The sequence below is a fragment of the Euleptes europaea genome, chromosome 7 (assembly GCF_029931775.1).
Source record: "Euleptes europaea isolate rEulEur1 chromosome 7, rEulEur1.hap1, whole genome shotgun sequence".
NCBI lineage: Eukaryota > Metazoa > Chordata > Lepidosauria > Squamata > Sphaerodactylidae > Euleptes > Euleptes europaea.
Window position 1 is genome coordinate 27434294 of NC_079318.1, and position 22709 is coordinate 27457002.

The following is a 22709-nucleotide window of genomic DNA, read 5'->3' on the forward strand; positions in this document are numbered from 1 at the left end:
ATCCATGCTCTGATTACATCCAGGTTAGATCATTGTAATATGATCTGTTTGGGGTTATCTTTGAAAATAGTCCAGAAATTTCACTTTGTCCAAAATACAGCAGCCAGGCTACTGTCAGGGATGGGATACAGGGATCATATCACCCCAGAACTGAAAGATTTGCACTGGCTGCCCCTTTTCTCTGGGCACAACTCAAGGGCTGGTTTTACCTTTTAATTCCCTAAATGGCTTGGGGTCAGGGTGCTTGAACACATGGAGCTGACTTGAACACATGGAGCTGATTGCATTCCTCCAAAGAGCAGGTTTGAAGCTTGAGGGCTCTGTTAGATCCACATCTACATTTGGAGGCCCAGTTTTCTCTACGGTACATGGAATTGTTAGCCAACATTAGTTGGTTTGCCAGCTACCACCTGTCCTTGAAAAGTATGACCTACCCATTGTTTTCTCACCTGCCCCTTCCTGCTGCAACCTGGAAAGCCCCCTGAAATACTGCTTTGGGGTATGGGAAAGTTCTAGGAACAGCATGTGGGGGCATTTGAACCTGCAGTGAGATGGGGGAGATAAAGTTGCACTCCACAGGTGGAAATTCTTTTGCCCATGGAAATGCTGTGCTGGATCTTTTTAAAAATACACTATTATATACTATACATTAGGCTTTTAAAACCAGATTATTTTGCTGCTGTTGTTTTACATCACCTTAAATGATGCTACTATTTTAATGATGAAATATTGCTTTTTAAAATTGGGAATTTTAAAATGGTTTTGATATTTTAATTATTTTAATTGCTTTGTTTAATTATTGTCTGCCTTGGAACCTATTCGCCTAAACTTGCAGGATATAGCTGATTTGAATAAATAAATAAATCAAATTGGTCTTTTGTAGAAAATGCTTGACTACCTCAAAGACAAAAAGGATGTAGGCTTCTTTCAGAGTCTTGCTGGTCTCATGCAGTCTTGTAGGTAAGAATATAAACATGCTGATTTGTATTCTACTGAATGTGTTTCAGAATACCACTCATCTGTAGCACCCAAAAGAGTGCTGCACTACTCTGAATTTGATATATAGCTGTTGTTATATGGGATTACAAATATATTCTAGATAGTATTCAGACATCAAAACAAACATGTTCATCCATGACAGATAAAAACTCTTGCCTCCTTTTCTATCTGTAATTTTTTTTCTAATGTATGTGATTCTTTCCTCTTCTATGACTTTTTTTGCCTGGGATGTTTGTGTGGCAATCACCCCAACTACTTCAGGGCTTCGTTTTCATTATCTTTTCCAACCTTTAGAAGTCACTTCCCTTTCTCCCCACGTTTTCCCTCACATTTTCTGGATGCTGTTTCTGGCAGGGGAAATTCAGGGAGAGAGCAGAGTGACTTCTAAAAGTTGGAAAAGACGTGCATAATGAAAAGAAAGCCCCGAAGTAGTCAGGGGGGTGATAATCACAGAAACAACCCATGCATAAAAGGCCTGTTACAGTCTAGCTCCTGTGGCAGACAAGGCAAGTTTCAAATGTTGCTGCCAGTGTGTGGGAAAACTGCCCATAGAATCATAGAGTAGGAAGGGGCCATACAGGCCATCTAGTCCAACCCCCCGCTCAAGGGATGGGCACAACTGCTATCTTTTCTGTCCGCCTAAAATTTAAAAAACAGGCATGATGGAATCACTCCTCCCAACTTCATGCAGCACTCTGGGAGAAAGCCCTAATGACGTCTGCGAGGATGGCAGAAGGTTCTGCTTATTTGCCAGCCCAACCAGCAACTTCTCAGTTGGTAGCCCTGGCTCCTATTTCTATCATTCCTGACCTCTCATTTTCAACAGCAACCCACACAGCTACTGCTTCACATGCTGCTACAAGGTGCCGAAAAGGAAGGCTCTGTCTCCTACAGCTTCCAAGAGGAAGAGAACCAAGCACCAACATAAGGGATCTCCCCCTTCTACATCTGTTCAAGCAGTGGTCATCCCATCTTCACTTCCGGTTACTTCTTTGGTTCCTAGCATGTCGGAACTAGAGCCAGTCTTGGAGATTTAACCACAGTCTTGCCTGTGCCCAAAACCTCAATACCTGAAGATGAGCTCTCTTCAATACCAGTTGGCTTTTTGGGATAGGACAAATTGAGGAGTCTTTGAAAACACCTCCTTTGCCTTCTTGATCTTCAACTGTGATCTTCAACCTTCCTCACCACAGGATTGGCTGCTCTCTTGTTCTTGATACTGATAATTATCCTGAGCACAGTCTGAACCATTGCACCAAGATTGCGAGGAAGACTGGCATCATTTTACCCATATCTACAAGGTGTTTGCCTTACAACTGGGACAATGAAAGACCTTATTATGGTTTAGATTCTTATCCCTCTCAGTACCACAGACATCAGGCAGATCCTACTCCAGACATCAGAAATGCATCACAATCAGTGCTATTGATTCCAAGAGCTTTGCCATCAGCATTTGTATCTTGGCCACCAGTACCTCTCGTCTGTCAATGAAACGTATGCCTCAACCTTTGCTCTGTTAGTGGTTCAAAGGAAATTGGCTTTGTCAGCCCATTCTAGATCAGAGGAATGCATTGAGAAATCTGAAAAAGTGACAAGTTCATGACCAATGTTAATGTTAAGCTCTAAGACCTGTGGCTGAATTCTGAACAATGCATCTATATGACTTCTCTGAATCTGCAAGTGAAACTGTCACATCAACAACCTGTTCCTGTTGTTGGATGCATCAGTCATGATTTGCAGGCTCCTGTGATGCTCCCCATACTACCTGCCCTGCTTAAATTGGGCAGGGATCGCTGGCTGAAACCAGCCGTGACCCCATATACTTCTAAGCAGTTCAAGAGCCTCTACAGGGCATAGCAGGAAGACTACAATTTTTCTTGGTTGTTGCTCATCAGATTCTATTGTAGGGGAGGTATCCCAAGGTAAAAAGAGACAAACACCACTCCAATATAATTAAAAACAAATATTTTTGCTTCATCATTATTAACCTAAAGATACTTCTGTGTAAGGGAAGCATTTGTCTTATTTGTGTCCTATTGGGATTTTGATTCATGATATAGGTCAGTGCTTTCCACCTTTCTATTGTTTGCAGCTATTAGTAGAAATGGTTTTTCTAAAGGTATATCATGCATCTGATTCTGTAAGCTCTGAAACATGAAAAGTTCTGCTGGAATAAATTTTAAGTCTTTAAGGTGTCTCCGGACTCTTGATTTACTAAACAATGTGTTGTCTTTTATATTTCAGTGTTCTTGATCTAAATGCCTTTGAACGCCAGAACAAAGCAGAGGGCCTTGGCATGGTGACAGAAGAAGGATCAGGTAAAATCATCTTAATGAAAAAGATTGCCTTTAACTTTTTCCTTTAAGACTTTTCCCTTACCAAATGGAAGTAAGATATGCAAATATGTTAAGTGAATGTCTACTGCAAATCTACGGTATTTCCTTTAGTAATTTTAAAATAATGTAATCCTGGGTGGTTTATACTTTAATTGATTTTGATAGGTAAAAAATGCTTGTGTTAGGAAATTTGCAAGCAGAATTTTTTTTTTTCATGCAATGGGATTTGGAAATCTTTCCCCAGCCTCAGCATAAAAGAAAGCTAACTGTTCCCAACTCATCTCTTATACTTCCTGAAAAAATTCAGTTACTTATAAATTACATATCACATTTCATAGAATGGTGGCTCCTTTAGGAAGCCCATTTCCCAGCCCTCAGTAGAGGGTGCTTCCTTATGCCTTGTATGGGGGGGAGGAGGAGGTAGGAACAATGGGAGTCATGGTGCAGCCATTTCTGCACTAAGCAAGGCCAAGCTTGATCATGCTGCTACCCATGAGTCCTTTGTTCCTCCTTCGTTTGGTGAGACTAGATTGTCCCCAATGAGATGTTTAAATTTGCAAATCATTTCCAATCATTGAACTAAGTATTTTTTCATGCCAAACCATTTAGAGATCTCCTCCCAAATGCATAGGGTTCCCAACCCACATGTGCTAGCTGGAGATCTCCTGCTATTACAACTGATCTCCAGCTGATAGGGATCAGTTCACCTGGAGAAAATGGCCGCTTTGGTCATTGGACTCTATGGCATTGAAGTCCCTCCCCTCCCAAAACCCCACCCTCCTCAGGCTCTGCCACCAAAACACCCCCACCCCCGGCCGGTGGTGAAGAGGGATCTGGAGACCCTACAAATGGAACATCAAAGAAAACCAGTGGCTCTGATGTCTTATACGGTCGGAATAAATTTGGTAACCTATAAATGAAATATGTCACAGAAAGATGGCTTCTTAAGGACATTATTTTGCTATGATCATGTGTTAGATCTCTTTTTCTGAATCCATTTAATTAAAGAATGCCAGTATCAGAAATTCTGGTTTTGAACCACTTTTGTCTCTTCTGCCTTCCCATCAAAACATGCTTATTTTTTGTTTGCTGTTATTTTTTTGGTACTGTATAACTGCTATTGTTCCTGTCTGAAATAACTGGATTAATTTGTATATGCTTAGATGTGATACCAAGCTGCTATACTTCCTTTGTATTTCGAGTGGTAATTACATCCACAGTTTATTTAACTTAATCCTTCCCAATATTTGTTCTAAGAGGGAAAGCCTTGACCATTTATTTACTATTCTAGTTCAGAATTTTGTAGTTCACATTTTTGGTAGTGCATGTATCAGTGTTTAGTTTCCTTCAGCCATTATGCTTATCCTCAGTAATGCATGTGTTTTCATCAATTTAACAGCCAATAATATTAACTTGACTGTAAACTTTTAAAACATTTTAGAGATCCTTCTCAAAAAATCTTCTGTCTTCTCAAATACCCAATTTTCAAAATGATATTAAAAAATTCATCTGAGTAGTCACATTAAAGTTGGTGCAAATGCATAAATGTTGATTTTCAGACTGCACAGCTTTGCTTGATCACTGAAAATTATTCTCCTGAATCCTTGGACATTGGGTACATAATTTTTGTTAATACACATATTTTTAATTGTTGGATTTTCTTTTCATCAAGTAGACTCTTCTTTTAACCTTCCTCATGTTACTTAAAACAGAAAAATAGGCATGCATGTGTAACTAACATGAAATACTTTTCTGATGTCGGGTTATTTGTGTATTTGTGTACTTTTTCATTGGAGGATTTTTGTTTGTTTGGATGACCTGATGTTTGGTTTCATACAGAGTTAAATTGCCAGAAGCAATGCTGCATATGTTTTTAATCTGCTGAAAACAAATGCTCACGTTTTTCTTTTCCCCCATTTTCTTTTCTTTGAAATAAATGTCCTGTCTTTCCCTTCCTCAGTCATCACTCATGAGCGTGGTAATTATTACATACAAATTGCCTTTCCTTTTCCTGTTGTTAGCTTTGTGTCAGCACTGTACAGCTCCTGAACACTCTCTGTAGTTCGTTTTTGTTCATAGAATTTAAAAGAGTGGGCTCTTATTTTATTATGGTTGTATTTTCCAAACTTTCAGTTTGTATGCCAACTATCCCCATATCTTTGTTTTTCCTCCCTTCCTCAGGATTTGCACAGTAACTGGCACACTAGATGTAAGAGCAGCAAGCTTTTTAATTTTTCTTTTCTTTTTCTGCTTCCTTTGGTGATTTTTCTTTTTTTAGTGGGCCAAGTATTTGTGATGGTTGGATGTTACAAGTGTGTGCTTATGATATTAAAATCCACCATGTGCTGTAGTCCTCCTGTAGCGTTTCTGTTGTGTATTTAATGTGGCTTTATGGCTGCATTGGTTTGTGCAATCATAGGAAATCAGTGGAGGATCCAGAGCGGAGGGTGGGAGCTGAGGGTAGAAAAGGAAAGGGGATGCTGACTGACAAGAGCTACCTTCACACCATGAAAGGAAGCAGAATTTACTTCACAACTAAGTTGACAGGGCTGCCTTTACAAAGAAGTTGATGGTAGCATGCTTCACGGAGTCATAATCTTCAAGGATTAAACCTTTCCAGTTCTTCAGTAGATATAAAATGTAGACAGGGCAAGACTCAAATGGATCCTTTTAAGGGTGAATTCTTAAACCGGATTTCTCAGATTCTAAGGGTGAATTTATCTAAACCAATTTTGACAGAGAAACAGCTGTACAAGGGAAAGTTTCCCTGTCATTGTTCCATGGCTACTTCCTGTTGTGAAATCGAGTTGTGAATTCCTGTTGTGAAATCGAGTTTCAACAGCATGGAATGCAGCAAACACCAAATGCAATATTTGGGCAAGTTACAGCCAAATGTACCATTGATTTCAATAGGAGAATTAAGCACTTTTTATAAACCTCTACCATTGAAAACAATGGAACTTCAAAATGCTTTACTTTCCCTGGATTGCCAAATCTGATCATATAAAATCCCTGAAAATTTTTAATTAATTGTAAGACCTGTGGAATCGTTACGTTATTCACTAAGCAGCAGCAGTATACAAATAGAACAGCCAACAGCATAATAAAGAACTTTTAAGGAATTATTTCTTGTGAGTACAGGAACTCCTATACACACATGGAGATCTCACTTGAGTGAGATTCCTTATTCAGCTGTGAAGAGGGCAGTGCGAAGAGGGCATGCACAGATTCACCCCTTCTGATGAAGTGAATTACAAAGTCCACTCATAGAGGAATCATGCATTTTCTTGTCTAGTTTGTTCTGCAGTATGTTCCAGATTAATTCCTAAAAATCCAACAGTTTTAGATGGTCCTGATATGTAGGCATCAATGGGAGTTTAAGAGGAAGGATAGAAGCAAAGTTGTTCAACATAACTGATAATTTATGAGCCCCAGTGATGTTGGTAATATCTATTGTAAGGGAGTTGTTGATATCTAATGGGAAGTTGAACAATCAATACAACAGCTAATTGTACAACTCTTATTCTGAAACTGAAGTTTTGGAAAATAATAGATAATACTATTTTTTCAAAGAAATGGTATTCCAAGTTGAGGGCTATCTTTAAGCAATAGTATTAGTTTACATATGGTTTGTTTTTAAAAAGCTCTTATTTTAGGTACTTGTTCTTACTATAAGAAGTATATGTGGACCCAGTTGTAGGTCTTATAACTAGCAGTATGATACATACTGCTTCTTTCCAGTAAATGGCAAAGGAAAATAGCACAGTAAATATGTCTGAATGATTTATTGCTGGTTGTTTCCTTTGTCCTGCCTCTGCTTTCAAAACTCCTTGCCTTGGTCCCCTCAAACTATGAACAACTTCATGCTTCTCATTTTTAATACTGGACCCCCCACTGGTAGAACGTTGGTGGTTCTTTACCAGATATGTATCTAATTTGTCTTTGTGATGTAATCAATGTTGTATTTTCTTTATGTATTTTTTTATTGCTATGGTTGTTAATGGGAAAAAAGGTTCAACGTCTATGACATATGTAAATGCATATTATTTCATCAGTTACATTTTCATTCAATTATTATAGTATATATTCACATTTTTCATGGTAAGCTTGAAAGTGCATGTTCCCTCTTCTTTCGGTGATTAGTACAGTTCACAGGTAGTGAAATATATTATAGATATATGGCTTTTTATGTTCTCTGTACAGTCCCACACATGGATGTGTGCAGAAGCAACTCCAAAGAGCTCTAGCCTTGAAGTTGGTGCTTAAATCCTCTCCCCTAAGAGAGAGTTTTCCCTCTTTGCACACGCTTTGAGGGGTGGGGTGAGGGCCATTCCATTCAGCTCTCTTCTGATCATGGCACTGGTAGTACTTCTAAGTACTAAGTGCTTTGTTCTTGAAGAATTACCTCAACTTTCCTTTCTCTCTCTCTCTCTCTCTCTCCCCTCCCTACCCCTCCCTCCAACTTTAGCCCTCTAAAAATAAGATCAGTGTAGTTCCTTTGAGTACATTCATTTATTTAAAAAAATATATCCTGCCTCTCCAAAGCTCAAACCGGTTTACAAAACATTAGAAGTTTAAAATGAAATGTAAAAATATCAAACAAGCTGCACCACCATCAGAGAACAGATCTTTACAAATATGTAAGTAAATAACAATGATCAACCATATCCTTTGCCATTACTTTTCAAGTGCCTGCCCAAACATGGTAGCCTTCAGGTTTTGCAGAAGACAACAAAGGGGGGTGTACTAGATGGAGGCTGGTCCAAAGGGAGGAGGCTATAATAATAAAAGACGGTGATCTCATTGGAGAAGACTGGACCAGATTAAATGATGGAATCATCAAAAGCAATATTTATGCAGACCTGAGTTAGGAGGTGTGTTTATACAGGGAGTGGTAGTCCCTCAAGTATGCGCATCCTAGGCCATGAAGATCCAGAACCAGAACCATGAAATGAACCAAGGAAAACGTTCCAAGTCAGTATGATTTTTTTCAAGACATGATTTTTTCCATATACTTACAGCAGTTTAGATCCATCCAAAGGGTGCAGCCATGTTATGCACTACTTGCAATTCTCAGGATACCTTCAAGGGTAGCTTTGTGCAAAGCATGTTAAAACAATCCTATCTAGAGGATGTATCAGCAGTTTAAAAAGGAGGGCAATATGCCCTAAGAGATGGTAAAAGTCACTTGCGAGGAACAGCTCCTGTAAGAGGAAGGCTGGGCTCAGGAACCGTCCTGACGCTTTTCACCAAATCTGACAGAAACAGCTTCATCCCAGATTGGCATGTAATCCATATGTCAGAGAGTAATCTGAAAAGATCCAAACAACCTTGACAAGCAGTTTCATCTGACACCTCTAATAAAGGGATCCAGTTTTAATATCTAGTCCAGATGAGAATAGAAGAAAAGGACTGTCAGCAAACAAAGAGTCTTGTTTGCTACCACCTCATAGCCTCCAAATGCACTCTATCACACATTCTGTCTTTCAGTTTATGTATTTCTCCAACAATTCTCTAGTTGTCTTTCAATCTTCTTCCTAATATGTCAGAGAGCAGGAGACCTACAAAATTAGTGGAGAAGACTCTGGAGAGGAATCCTTTCTTACTTCCAGCTGTCATTTAGACTGGCATCAGGGACTCCACAGACTCATAGTTGAGATTTCCCAAATCCCCCCCCCCCCATGGATCCATGAGATTCTAAGGGTGGACCATTCTAAGGGTAGCCCACCATCTTGTAGAACAGGGAGAAGCTATCAGCTGAGCCTGAAACAGATAATGAACTATCCATGACTATGGTCTCAACATCATGCCCTGTACCAGATCACTAGAATACTGATACCCATCTTGTTATGAATTCTGTGGCTATGATGAACAGCAGCACAACAGGTACTATCTTTCTGTGTGCCTGCCATGTAACACTGCCACAGTATTTGTCCCCTTCTCTTGGTTACTTGATGGCCTTTGTTTATCCACTTAGGGCCTAACCACACATTTGGGTTTTTTAATCAGTTGGATCTGAATTCCCAGCAGCTATGGGAAATGGCGTTTAAAAAATAAAGGAAAGCTAAAATGGGCTTGGAATGCTGCCACAGTGACTACTGCCTTCCCCCCCAAGACATTTTCCTGTATCGAAGCAGTGCTGGGGGAGGTGTTATTTCCCCATATTTGCTGCTTCATGTGGAGTTCTCTGTGCACGTGGAATAGCAAAAATGTGGAAATAACTCCCTTCCAAGTGCTGTTCCAGCGTAGGAAACAGCTTGAGGGTAGGAGCCTGTTCAATCATTCTGAGCCTATTTGGTCTTTTATTTTTTTTTAAGCCATTTTCCACAGCTGCTGTGTGACTGCAGGAAGCCCATACATGTAGTTTGGCCCTTATTCTATGCTGGTTCCAATACTGGCAGTCACACTGGCTACATCCAGCAGTCTTTCCACTTCAAAACCAATTTTATTGTCATCCAATTTACCATCAGTGCCACATATTTTCACTTTCTAAATAAATGAGCAGAAAGCACACAATCTCACATACAGTCAGTAAATACAAATGCTGCAGAAGTGAATCCATCACAAGTTTTTTGTCATATCTGTTCACTTCCTGGACCACAGTACTCTTTCTGTGGATGTGCTGAGCGGAGATGGTACAGTTGCTCACACGTGGTCCTTGAACCCATTCTACCTTCATAGAATCTTCTTGCAATGGGGAAATCTTTGCTTGGACCTGTTTACATTGGCATACAACAAGCAGATCGCTCAAGGCTACAGAAGTGGAGGAACAAGAGAGGATCCCGTACTTACTTACCTGTTAAAGATAATTTCTCATTTTCACTTCCTTCAGGATATCATCTTACCAGTCTTTCTCCCCACATTTCATACTATGAAAGTGCAAAATCAGTTCTTGTATTAGATGTCAAATGAGCATCCTCTTTCAATATTCATACTCAATGAATTCAAAAAAGACCATAACATTTCCTCTGTTGCGCTGGTCGAAATAAGAGGCCTAAGTCTTACCCCCAAAACTGAAAGGGTAGCATCCAGTGTTACTAGGAGGCAAAATATGCTATTATCTCTTCAGAAGATGCTACCACCAACTTACCAGGTAGGTGAAATTTCTCCTTTCTTAGATATGGGAGAGTGGAGAGATCACAAATAGAAAAACAGGTTGTTTAAATATGGTTGGTGTTTTTAGAAGGATCATCTATGCAGTCACACGGCCCACTCTCTTTTCCCACCGCTGGCTTCTCAATTATTACACTTCAGACTTGGAGAAACTGAGTGGAAAGATTTGCCATTTCCTCAAACAGGGTTGCCAACCTCCATGTGTGGCCTGGAGATCTCCTGGAATTACAAGCCATCTCTAGATGACAGAGATAAGTTCCCCTGGAGAAAATGGCTGCTTTGGTAGGTTGACTCCATGGCATTAAACCCCACTGAGGTCCCTCTCCTCCTAAACCCTGCCTTCCCCAAGCAGCACCCACAAATCTTCAGGAAATTGGCAACCTGACCTTCAAAGCATGCATAAAAAAGTAAAACTCTCCCTTTGGGTAGAAGAAGTGAGGGCTGAATTCTTGGCTAGAGCCCTACAATTTTCCAGAGCAGCTTCTGTGCATGCACAGAATCTATATATGTGACTGCAAATGACCACTTGAAGAAAGTTAGTTACAGGTAAGTAACCTTTTAAAATGCTTTTTTTTGGGTCAACTTACTAATACTTTAGGATTTTCTTGGTATGAGATCTTTATTATGTCAAACTTTATCAGGCACAGAAGAGGAAGTTGAAAGTGCTGTATTTTCAAACTGAGTTCAGTACATAGCAGAAATTATCATAAACATGTGGTTATAGTTGCACCGGAAGACACAAACATAGACCGTTCCTGCATTTTCCTTTTCCCAATAGCTATTTTTTTACCCTGAAAACTTGATGCTGGTAGTTGCAGGGCTTGCATGGATGAATAAGCCACAGCGCTTGGAGGATTACAATGATGCAAACTCAGATGGAATCACCCTCCTCCCTTTTTCACCATTACAGCCTTGAATGGAAGAGGGAAGAGTAGGTGATTTCACTGGTTTCACACGCGCACACACACACACACACACACACACACACACACACTTCATCGCTGCAGTCTGCATAGATTTGTCTATGATTCTTGTAACCTCCAGCTTCAGCTACTTGAGTATAATAAAGGGGAAAGGGAGAGCAGGAAAGTTCCATATCCTCCAGTGTATTGTGGTGGTGGTTGGTATTTAAGTAAGTTTGATGGGATTTGTTTCCTTGTTAGTATGCCTAGGATTGTCGCAGAAGAAGGCAGATAGGGATTGCTGATTCAAAGAACTGCATTGCCATCCAATTTTAGACACATCCTATTCCTTTCAAGAATGGCTCACTTCTAGAGTACAACTGATGGCTTGTCGATTGATCCCATGTAAAAATGTTTTCCACAAGCTCTCCTCACCCTGGATGCTTGTGATGGATTTAGTGGATGTAGTGGCTAGGAAACAACCTGCACTTTCCAAGAAAGCCTCAGTAACTGTTAACTGTATGAAACAGTTCTGAAGTAATCTAATAAATGGTGGTGGGATAGTAAAATAAAGATGCTTTCATTAGACTGTACATTGTAAATGTAGAACATGTTTTATGTGTCTGTAATTTGTTGCTGTTTAATTTGGTCTGTAATGATTTAGTAACCAACAACAAAAGCTTGCATCATTCTTCTGGAAAATATGGGCAGCATATTTGGGATCTCTAGTGATTCTTTCATGCATAAGAAGCAGAGTTGGTTTTTATATGCCGGCTTTCTCTACTGCTTAAAACAGAATCAAACCAGGTTACAATCGCCTCCCTTCCCCTCCTCACAACAGACACCCTGTGAGGTAGGTGGAGCTGAGAGAGCTCTTAATAGAACTCAAGGTCACCTAGTTGGCTTCATGTGTAGGAGTGGAGAAACCAACCCGGTTCACCAGATTAGTGTCCGCCGCTCATGTGGAGGAGTGAGGAATCGAACCCGATTCTCCAGATCAGAATCCTCCGCTCCAAACTACCGCTCTTAACCACTACACCACGCAGGTTCTGATGGTTGGTAGTGGGATAAACCAAGTACATATTTGTTAGGTATGATTGCAGATTGCTGTCTCGATCCTCACACACCAGATTGCCCTTTAGATGGAAATTCAGTCTGTGGTATCTCTGATCATCAGTTTGAGAAAGGTTCACACTTTTTGGTGCCAAAAATGCTTTTTAAAAAAAGTTTAATTTTTCATCACAGAGAAAGTTTTTGTTATTGTTCAATGTTGCAACATGTCCGTGCACTTTTCCCAGTAACTTGACCTCCCCCCTTTTGTGCGTGGTCTCCATTGGGAAAATTTGGAAGCATATTCTCTCTTTGGGATCTCCTTCTTGAAGTCCTGCAAAAGTTGATTGAAGATCATCAGAGTGAAACCCTTGGATTAAAGAAAGGACAAGTCCTAGTATATATAAATCTGGATTAACCTGTTCATCCACAATATTTACTACAGGAGCTGTGTCGGCTATAAACATATAAATAGAGTTAATCAAAGTTAAGATGTTGGATTGGAAAGTAATAAACTTGCTTTACTTGATTTTTACTTTTGCTTTTGAATGGCAGTTCCAACAGAAGTGAACCTTCTTCTTAATTTATAATGTTGAATATCTGTGACACTGTTAGCAGTCTGTAAATGTCTGTAATTATTAGTGGCAAGGAGATTTGAGACCAAGATAAGGAGAGATCATTAATGAATGAACACTTAAGCACTTTCAAGAGAGTACATAAATCACTTTTCTTTCTGCCAGACATCACTCATTTTTTTCTCGGGCTCTCCATGATGCAAATATTAAATCATCCATATGTGTATCAATACCCTTGATATACAGCATGGGCAGTGGCAATATTTTAGCCAAAAAGTAATGTGTAAGGTAGTTCTTTGCTGCATGCTGAACTATTCCTTACAGTGAATATCAACATCCACATACATGAAAAGGTTTAAAGGCTTCTAGCTTAGGTGACATGTTTTGTTTATCTAAGCTCTCTTCTATTGTATTCTGTCTCACCCGTACCATCTTCCCTCTTTCTTATGAGTATGATTTTTAAATACATTCTGTGTAAAAACTGAATAAAGATAATATGTAATTTTTATTTTAAATACCCCTATTTTGTATTTCTTCTTCATAGTTTGATAATGTTAAATATTGTGAACTTTTAAAAACAATGATACGTTTGGGTTCTTTTTTAAAAATATGTTGACTAATATTTTGGAAGCTAACCAGTGGCTGTGGCTCAGCGGTAGAGCATCTGCTTGGCATTCAGAAGGTCCCAGATTAAATCCCTGGCATCTCCAGTTGAAAGAACCAGGTAGCAGGTGATGTGAAAGACCTCTACCTGAGACCAGTCTGAGTAGAAAATACTGACCTTGATGAACAGTCCTTGCTTGTTTATATTTTTAGATGAAAAAATCAAAAGCTTCAGAAATTGATAGTAAGATGGTCTTTTAAATTTTCTCCCTGTTGTTAATAAAGTCATTAAACACAGCAAGATCTGTCGTGTCCAATCCAACAAGATATTTTCTGCCTTCAACGGGTACAACTAAATTGATCTTGTTCACAACTCTGCAGAATTACACCACACAGCTTCTTTCATTTTCTGGATTCTGTGTGCAGCAGGAAGCCTTGTTTGGGGCATCAGTTGGTAGCCTTATCCCTGTAGCTTCTTTTGCTCAAAGTTTTGCACAAAGTTCAAATAGTAAAGCATTTCTAAAATATTGCCATGCCCATGCTGCCACATTTTGAAGAGAAGTATATTTCTAAATTTTATCTTTGTTCTTATGAAAAGACGCTATGCAAGTGAATATGCTATATTTTGATTCTCAAACAATGCTATAAAATACACTTTATCTATGCCTTCCTTTTTTTTAGGCTAAATCAGCTGTATATGTGAGGGAAGTGAATTATATGACAAACGTTTGTAATAATATAGCTTCTGCTTTTCCACAGGAGAGAAGGTGATGCAGGATGATGAATTTACTTGTGACCTCTTCCGTTTCCTTCAATTACTCTGTGAAGGACACAACTCAGGTTTGTTAAAAGAATGGCATAAATCAATTTATGAAGTAACCACCTTTTACCAAGTTCAGTGCAGAAAGTTAATAGGTTTTACTTATTCCTAATGAGTATACAAAGAGAATATTGTTGTAAATTTAAAAATACCTGTTAGGGGTGTGCAGCAGGAAAAAAAACGATGTTTTCCAGATCAGGATATATTGGAACTGAAAAATATTGGAATTCCCAGTTTCCCTGTTCCAAATACTGGTATAGTATTTGGATCCTGGTGGGGTGGGGTGGGGGGTTTGATATTTTTTGGTTCCATTATTCCCTATGGAGAATATTTTTGGGGGGAGGAAGTATTTTTAAAGGCACTGGCACCAAAATTGCGGTGCCTGTCTTTTAAATAACCCCCACATTTCAAGTCAATTGGACCAAGGGGCCCATTCTATGGCACCCTAAACAAGGTGCCCCAACTGTCCTCTATTGGTTCCTTAAGAGAAGAAGTGAAAAATGTAAAACCCAAAGATTGCAAGCTATTGCTAAGCCCAACCTATATAAACCCAAGAATCTGAATCCCGACTTATGTAAAATATGAGAATTAACAAAAAATCACAAACCTGACACAAACCAACTCCAGCAAAGAATGAACTTTTTTAAAGCAACAAACACACTTGAAACTGACAAAAGCAGCCTGGCAAGCTGATACCATGCCTCGGGAGACACAGAAACGTGGGGGAAGAGGGGAAGAAAGGAAAAAAGTCCTGGCTCCTGATATTCCCGGTTAATCCTGAATATTCCCAGGATTTTTTGGGACCCATTTTTCGGTACCCAGCAAAATCTCGGATATATTTGGGAGACCCAATTATATCCAAAAATACCAATATATTCAGCTTGGTTATATCCGAATACACCTGCCTAATATATTTTTTTTAATTGATTTGAACATTGGAAAAAAATATATGTCTTTTCCAGGGCATGAATTAATATGCAAAGAAAATTACGGAATGAAATAAACCATTCTTCTTTGATGGTTGTTTTATTACCTCAATTGAAAGGAACTTTGGATTGTTTTTTCTTTTTAATGTCCAAACAGATGGTACCACTACTCATGATATTAACTCCCCTTCAGATACAAATGAAGGTAGAGCAAACAAAATTAATTTAATTATTTCCCAAGAGTGGCTTCTCTCTTACTGCAATTCAGTAGCCCAAATGCATCAAAAACAATAGTATATTCAAAAATGAGAAACTACTTTTATAATGGATACAGTTCAATCCTAAGTACATTTGTACCCTTCTCTAAACCCCTTGACATATATGGACTTAGAAGGGTGTAACTCTGCTTAGGATGGCACTTTGATATGCTAAAAAAACAGAGCATTATTAAGAAACTTGATAAAGGACATACAGATATAAAGAGAAAGTATACATACATTGAAATGTTTCCATAGACGGGTAATTTCCAAGGAATTTAAGACTGCAATAAATGCTAATTCATTTTCCTTTCTTTTTCTAAGATTTTCAGAATTACTTGAGGACTCAGACTGGTAACAATACAACTGTCAATATTATCATATCTACTGTGGATTATTTATTGCGAGTTCAGGTAAAATATGTATGTTAACTGTAATTAATGAGTTGTTCAGAAAAGAGTTGCATCATGATGGTTGGTCTTATAATATCAGTGTTTGTTTTACTTTGTCATAAATAAAATTCGTGTATTGGTTTTAACTGGTTAAATATGGAGTACCATAACTTTGTTTTAACCTCAATAGATTATTTCATATCCCCAATGTGGCACCCTTATGCCCACCAATACTTTTCCTGGAGCCCACCAAGTATTTTAAAAAGTGGGTGGCTTTTGCCCAGCAGGGCTTGTCATAAGGCATGTGTATGCAAAAAAAATTTTTTTTTAAACCATATATTCTTTTAAAAAAGGATCTATCTGAAATTTTGAAGAGTTGCCCACAGGCTAGAAAATGTTGGGTACCTCTGTACCTCAGTGTTTCAAAGGGTAGCTGTGTTGGTCTACAGTAGAACAGCTAGATTCAAATTGCCTTAGAAACCAACAAGATTTTTCGGTATAAGCTTTCGAGAGGCTAAGCTCCCTTTGGCTCGAATTTAGCTGTTTTTCTCAGTGTGTTTGACTTTTTACTTGCTTACACTGAAAGAATCCAGTTTAGAGAGGTTTCTGTTATTTGGTTCCTTTGCCTCCCCTGATTGCTGTAGCTTCCTCCTTTCTGAATTAGTAACAGGAGAGAAGCCACCCACTAAGATATTACACATTGAATGGGATGACATCATAATGTTATGTAGTTAGGCAAATTTCTTTACATGATGATCCTGTTGAGAGAATAGTGAAGGCATGGTAAATGTATATGGAAACATTTTCTTAACCAAAGATAGTTTCTTAAAATGCCAGTCAGAATTGCATTTGGAAAACCAGGACCTCCTTTGGCTCAGCACTAGGTACAAATAGAACGGTAGTGGTGACCGAACTGAAATGTTCTGTACCTTTCTATTTTTACAATTTAATTTTTTAAATTCAAGTTTGGTATTTGGGTCACTAGAAAGTACCCCTTTCAAGTTGGGGTTGCAATATGTCAAAAACTGGCAAAATGAAAAGGATGCAATATAATAAATATTTTTGAAGGAATAATTATTTGGGGACAGGGATATCAGAAAGAGAATAACTGCTCACCGTGTCTATTGAGAAAGGAAAATAAAAGAAATGGGCAGAACTAGGTTGATCATTTAGGAGTACATGTGTCCAAAATCCAGTGATTTACACATGGAAAACCCCTGATACACATATGAAGCTCTCATACCAAAAGATTGCTTAATTTAATGATGCTAGCAAAGGCAAACTGTTGCCTCCCTTGACATGAGGGTTGCTGCATTACTGACTATAAAAGAGTGCAGATTAGGGGTGTCAGTAAGTATTCATCATTAGAGTAAGTGTTCGTCATTAGAGCAGAATAGGCAACAGAATCTTTTTCTATATAGTTAGAAAAAATACTGAAGCAATAGGTACAAGAAATGTCTATACAAAGCACCTCTGCTGTGGCTGTGGATTGAACAAACTTTATCACTTTATGATTTTGTGTAAGTTTATTTAAGTGGTATTTCATATATGTGTCTGATTAATTGTTGGTTAGACTTCGAATAGTCTCATGAAACACTGCAATTGAATATTTTCATAGTGCGTCCAAGTTTTTCTAGTAATGATTTTAATAAGAGTGTCTAAAAACAAAAAGTGTATTCAGACTTTGTCCCCATAGTTCTGGGGAATTTTGGAACATTTTGCTTTCTTTATATATTTTGTCAAATGCGTATTTATGGTGATGAGTTTTGGATCCATGTGCTTTCTATGTTTCTCTTCTCAGGAATCAATTAGCGATTTCTATTGGTATTATTCCGGAAAGGATGTTATTGATGAACAAGGACAAAGGAATTTCTCTAAAGCGATTCAGGTTGCAAAGCAGGTCTTTAATACTCTCACAGAATACATTCAGGTAACACCAAAGAACATGAGTAGAGATTTTTTTAAGTGTAGGAATAGTGTTGTAGCATGGAATTAATTTTCCACATAGACATCACTGAGACATCAAACTCTGAAAGAATTTCAGATGACCTTGATTGCTTAAAGAAGACTGTAAACACAATGGCTTCACAACATCTGGATGATTCTGACAATATGGTGCCATTGAGTATACTTACTATGTTAAATCCTTTGGCATGGGTTTAAGGATCATTTGTATAAGTAAGATACCTGCCTTTAGGAACTAATTCGAAGCTTATAAAATGAGCAGTTTTTTATATTTATGCAAGGATTAGGAGGTTTTATCAGATACTTTAACAATTTGCAGTTTAGGCAAATGTGCATGGAAAACCATCATATATTTCACTGGTGTGGCAGAGGTTCTGCTAGAAAGAATGCAACACTAATTGTGTTTTTAAAAATAAATTTACCCTCTAAGAACTCTGAGTTGTATCCCCAACAAACTGTCCATCAGGGGATGCTTAGGAGTAGCATAAAACATAGCACAGTGTGCCACTGCTGAAGTAAAAACTTGGACAGAAAATTGCGGACTCCCCTCCTGCAACGTGCATGTTAAATACCTTCTCTTGACACAAAGTTCTGTTTCAAATCAACCCTATAAAAGTGGCACATTTAAAATTAATTTGCATAGTGCTGGATTGGCTGCAGAAGCTTTGCTGTGCGGAGGATGCTTCCCTTCTGCAATGTCTTCATCATTTGTTAAATGTGTGGACAGTTTTGTGTACTTACATGGATATGTGTGTGTGGAGAAATGTTCTTTATTTGAAGTGAATGGGGAAACTTGTTTTCGCGAGAGGTCCATGAGATTCTATCTCAGGGTGAGCATGTGCATTGCTTTTGTTCAATGGGGTTGTTTCAGTTATTAATTTCATTAGCAGTGCCAATTACTGTGATGGGATGACTGTCAACTGGCTGGTGAACTTGAAGCAGTTGTCTTCCTCTTCTTAACATGGTAACACTGTTCTTCTTTTGGATTAATGGCTTTTCTGCAGGGACCTTGTACAGGTAACCAACAGAGTCTGGCACATAGCAGATTGTGGGATGCGGTAGTTGGTTTCCTTCATGTATTTGCCCATATGCAGATGAAGTTGTCTCAGGTACAGATTTTTTAAAAAGACAGATCATGTGTATATAATTAAAGAAGGTATGAGCATTGTACGTTGAACTGATTTTTTTTTACTGTAATACAATTTATATTTAAGCAAAGAGGATCAGTATATTAGCAGTGGAAATCTGCAGAATTGATTGTGGGTACAAAGTGAGCAACTGGACTACCTTAACACAATGGGCAATAGATTGGCCCCTCCACATACATTGGAGTCCCAGTTCAGCTGCAGCGATACCAAATCCCTTCTTCACAATGCATGACTGATAAATAGCCTTTCCTTACAGCAGAGAAGAAAAGGGAATGCCTATTCACTGAGTTATAAGACACATCCACAAAACCTTGAAAGGTTGAGTATCCCTTATACAAAATGCTTGGAACCAGAAGTGTTCCGTATTTCGGATCTTTCCGTGTTGTGGAATATTTGCATTTACATAATGAGATATCTTGGGGATGGGACCCAAGTCTAAACACAAAATTCATTTATGCTTTTATACACCTTATACACATAGCCTAAGGTAATTTTATACAATATTTTTTAATAATTTTGTGCATGGGGGGCATTGTGGGGAATCTGCCATTGGTGTGACCGGCCTGTACACATGCCATCTTACTACCCTTTGTGGGCGCTCAAAAAGTTTTGGATTTTGGAGTGTTTTGGATATCGAAATTCCAGATAAGGGATACTCAACCCATATTTTTTTTGGGGGGGGGGGAATTAAAACCAGTGTTAAATGTTCAGTAAGTGATCATGCATTATTGCAAGAAAAGAGATAGCCTTTCTGGTACTTATCACTTAAAATGCTGTTTTAAATGGCAGAGTGAAAACTGCCCTGCTTGTATGGTATTATTCACAGGGAATATTCACTCTTCGGCAACTGAATGTGTAGTGTAAAATGTTAAAAAAGAGAAAATATGCTTCATATTATCCATGACTCTCACAGGCATTAGCCAGTCTGGCTATGATGGTGACGAGACCCTTTCTATCTAGTTCTCTACCTTCCTAGCTCTCTGCCAGCATTCCATATTGCAGTAGCTAGAAGAAATAATTGCTTGTTTCCAGGTACAAAATATGGCAATTTGAGTACTAGGAAAACGGTTTCCTACAATAATTGAGTGATTGATTCATTATTGTGCCAGTGCCATAAAAGAATGTGTTAACCTGAAAGGTCCTCAGATAAAATTATGGCCTAGCAATCTAACATTATAAAGGAATATTCAGCATCTTTTTTGTCCTTATTCAAATACCTTCTTTGCAATCTGTGCACATTACTTAAATACAGAGTGTTCTGGTACTCTGCAGTAGTGGAATTATTTCTAGTGACGCTCCGTTTTTTTAAAAAAAAAACTTGAATAAATTTTAGATACTTAGAATTACAGTCTTATTTGCATGTTATAAGAAACTTCAGTGGCTGTGCTTCTTTCTCCTTGGTTGGGGACAGAGGGTAGCACTTGGAGAGAAGGCATCACTGCAGCACCCCTTGGTGTGTGAGGTCCCGTAGGGAGCGATCCTCTCCCCTATGTTGTTTAACATCTATATGCACTCCCTCTCCAGCTTGTATGGAGTTTCAGGCTGGGTTGTCACCAGTATGCTGATGACACCCAGCTTTATCTGTTGATGGATGGACGGATGGACAGATACTTCCCCTGACACTCTGGCCAGGTGTTTGGAGGCTGTGCCAAAATGATTGAAGCTGCGTCAACTGAAACTAAATCCATCAAAAATGGCTGGGTCGGGGAGGGTTGGAGGTGGTGCCCCAGCTCCCACCTCATAATGGTGTGCAACTGACTGCGTCCACTGTCAAGTTTTTGGGTGTGATCCTAGATGCCTCTTTATCAATGGAGGCTCAGGTCACAGCTGTAGCCAAGGCAGCTTTTTATCATTTCTGCCAGGCTAGGCAGCTGGTGCCTACCTCTCCTGCCCTGACCTAGCCACAGTGATCCATGTGACGGTCACCTCCAGGCTAGACTACTGTAACTTGCCCTATGTAGGGCTACCCTTGAGACTGCTCTGGAAGCTCCAGCTGCTCCAGAATGCAGGAGTGAGGATCTTCACAGGGGCTTTGCTGATAGCACACATTCAACCTGTGCTTCGACAACTGCACTGGCTCCAGGTAGAGTACCAGATCAGGTTCAAGGTGTTGGTGTTAACCTTTAAAGCCCTAAATTGTTTGAGACCTTCATACCTTCTGTACCACCTATCCCGGTATGTCCCCCAAAGAGCAATATGCTCAGCAAATAACAATTTGCTGATAGTCCCTGGCCCAAGAAGTATCCGGCTGTCCTCAACCAGGGCCAGGGCATTTTTGGCCCTGGCTCCAGCCTTCTGGAACTTTCTGTCAAGTGAGACCTGGGCCCTGCAGGATCAGGTCAATTCTGCAGGGCCTGTAAGACAGAGATGTTTCGCCAAGCCTATGGTTGAGTTAGCAACAGTTTCCATCGTAGCTCCCTCCCTCCCTATCCCTTGTTTATCTAGGTTGATGTAAGTGGGGACCCTAGCCATTTCCCCAGGCTGGCTGCTGATTTTCTTCTTGTTAGCTTTCTTCATTGTCCAACTTTCACACCCATGCATAGTAATAGGGCATACTATAGTATGAATTATCGTGATCTTGGTCACCAGTGACACATCCTTACAGCTTAAGGATCTTTTCAAGTTCATTTATGGCTGTCCTTCCCAGTCTCAATCTCTTTCTGATTTCTTGGTAGCAGTCTCCATTTTCGTTGATGATTAAGCCATAGAATTGAAAATCTTACCAATTTCAATTTCTTCATCATCAGTCTTAAAGTTGTGTAATTCCTCAGTGGTCATTATTTTTGTCTTCTTGATGGTCAGGTGTTCCATAGTCTTAATTTTTTTTTAAAATGTGAGTCCATATAATCACTGGATTGTCCTTGTTTCTGCCCCCACTGCAACCCTTTGTGCCCTCTGAAAAGCTGGTCTGAAGAGTTGGGGGCCCTGCAAAGTGGCATGTGATGTGGGGAAGAGAGGGGGCAGCTGGGACAGGAGAATTGTCATAAATTGGTGACCACCTGATCCATAGAATTTAAGTGAAATTTCCTAGATATGCTTGTAGAAGCTAGATGGAATGAAAATTGTCACAATTTTATTATTTCATATTGACAGGACTCCAGTCAAATTGAGTTACTAAAAGAGCTGATGGATCTTCAGAAGGATATGGTGGTCATGTTGCTATCTATGTTAGAAGGTGAATTTAAGCTCATTTTTTAAAAAAAACTATTAATTTTATTTTACTTTTCATAGATTCATATTACAAAATCGGTATAATAGCCCTAAAATATCAGTTAATATCACATATTCTCATTTTGGTTACTTAAAGTTAAACTGTTGATCATCAGAAATATATAACCTCCTGGATTAAAAACATTTATTGCCAACCTGCATTAATAATTTAGCAATCAGTTTATATTTGTAAATAGTAGCATTACATGTTTTAGACCTGTTTTTTATTTTCTCTTCTTCTAATAGAAATCTTGGTCAGAATGTGAAAGTTTTTAAGAGTTGCTGAGAGGGAGGACTATGGGTACAAAATTTGAGGGGCCCAGATCAGCCTGGGGACCTGGGGAAGCACAGTTCAGTGCCACTGGAGCATAGTAGCATGTTCAAATCAGGCATCTTATAGCTGTTCTAAATGT

General features: G+C 39.0%; 1 protein-coding gene across 1 annotated transcript in view; it reads left to right on the forward strand.

Annotated features, from left to right (window-relative positions):
• Positions 1-22709, forward strand: part of RYR2 (ryanodine receptor 2) — a 308323-nt gene that overhangs the window by 255028 nt on the left and 30586 nt on the right. The window contains exons 84-90 of the mRNA XM_056853337.1: positions 884-960; positions 3244-3317; positions 14338-14418; positions 15906-15994; positions 17775-17903; positions 18943-19047; positions 22180-22261. Of these exons, the coding sequence (XP_056709315.1) occupies positions 884-960; positions 3244-3317; positions 14338-14418; positions 15906-15994; positions 17775-17903; positions 18943-19047; positions 22180-22261 (637 nt within the window). The remainder of the gene's footprint in view (positions 1-883; positions 961-3243; positions 3318-14337; positions 14419-15905; positions 15995-17774; positions 17904-18942; positions 19048-22179; positions 22262-22709) is intronic.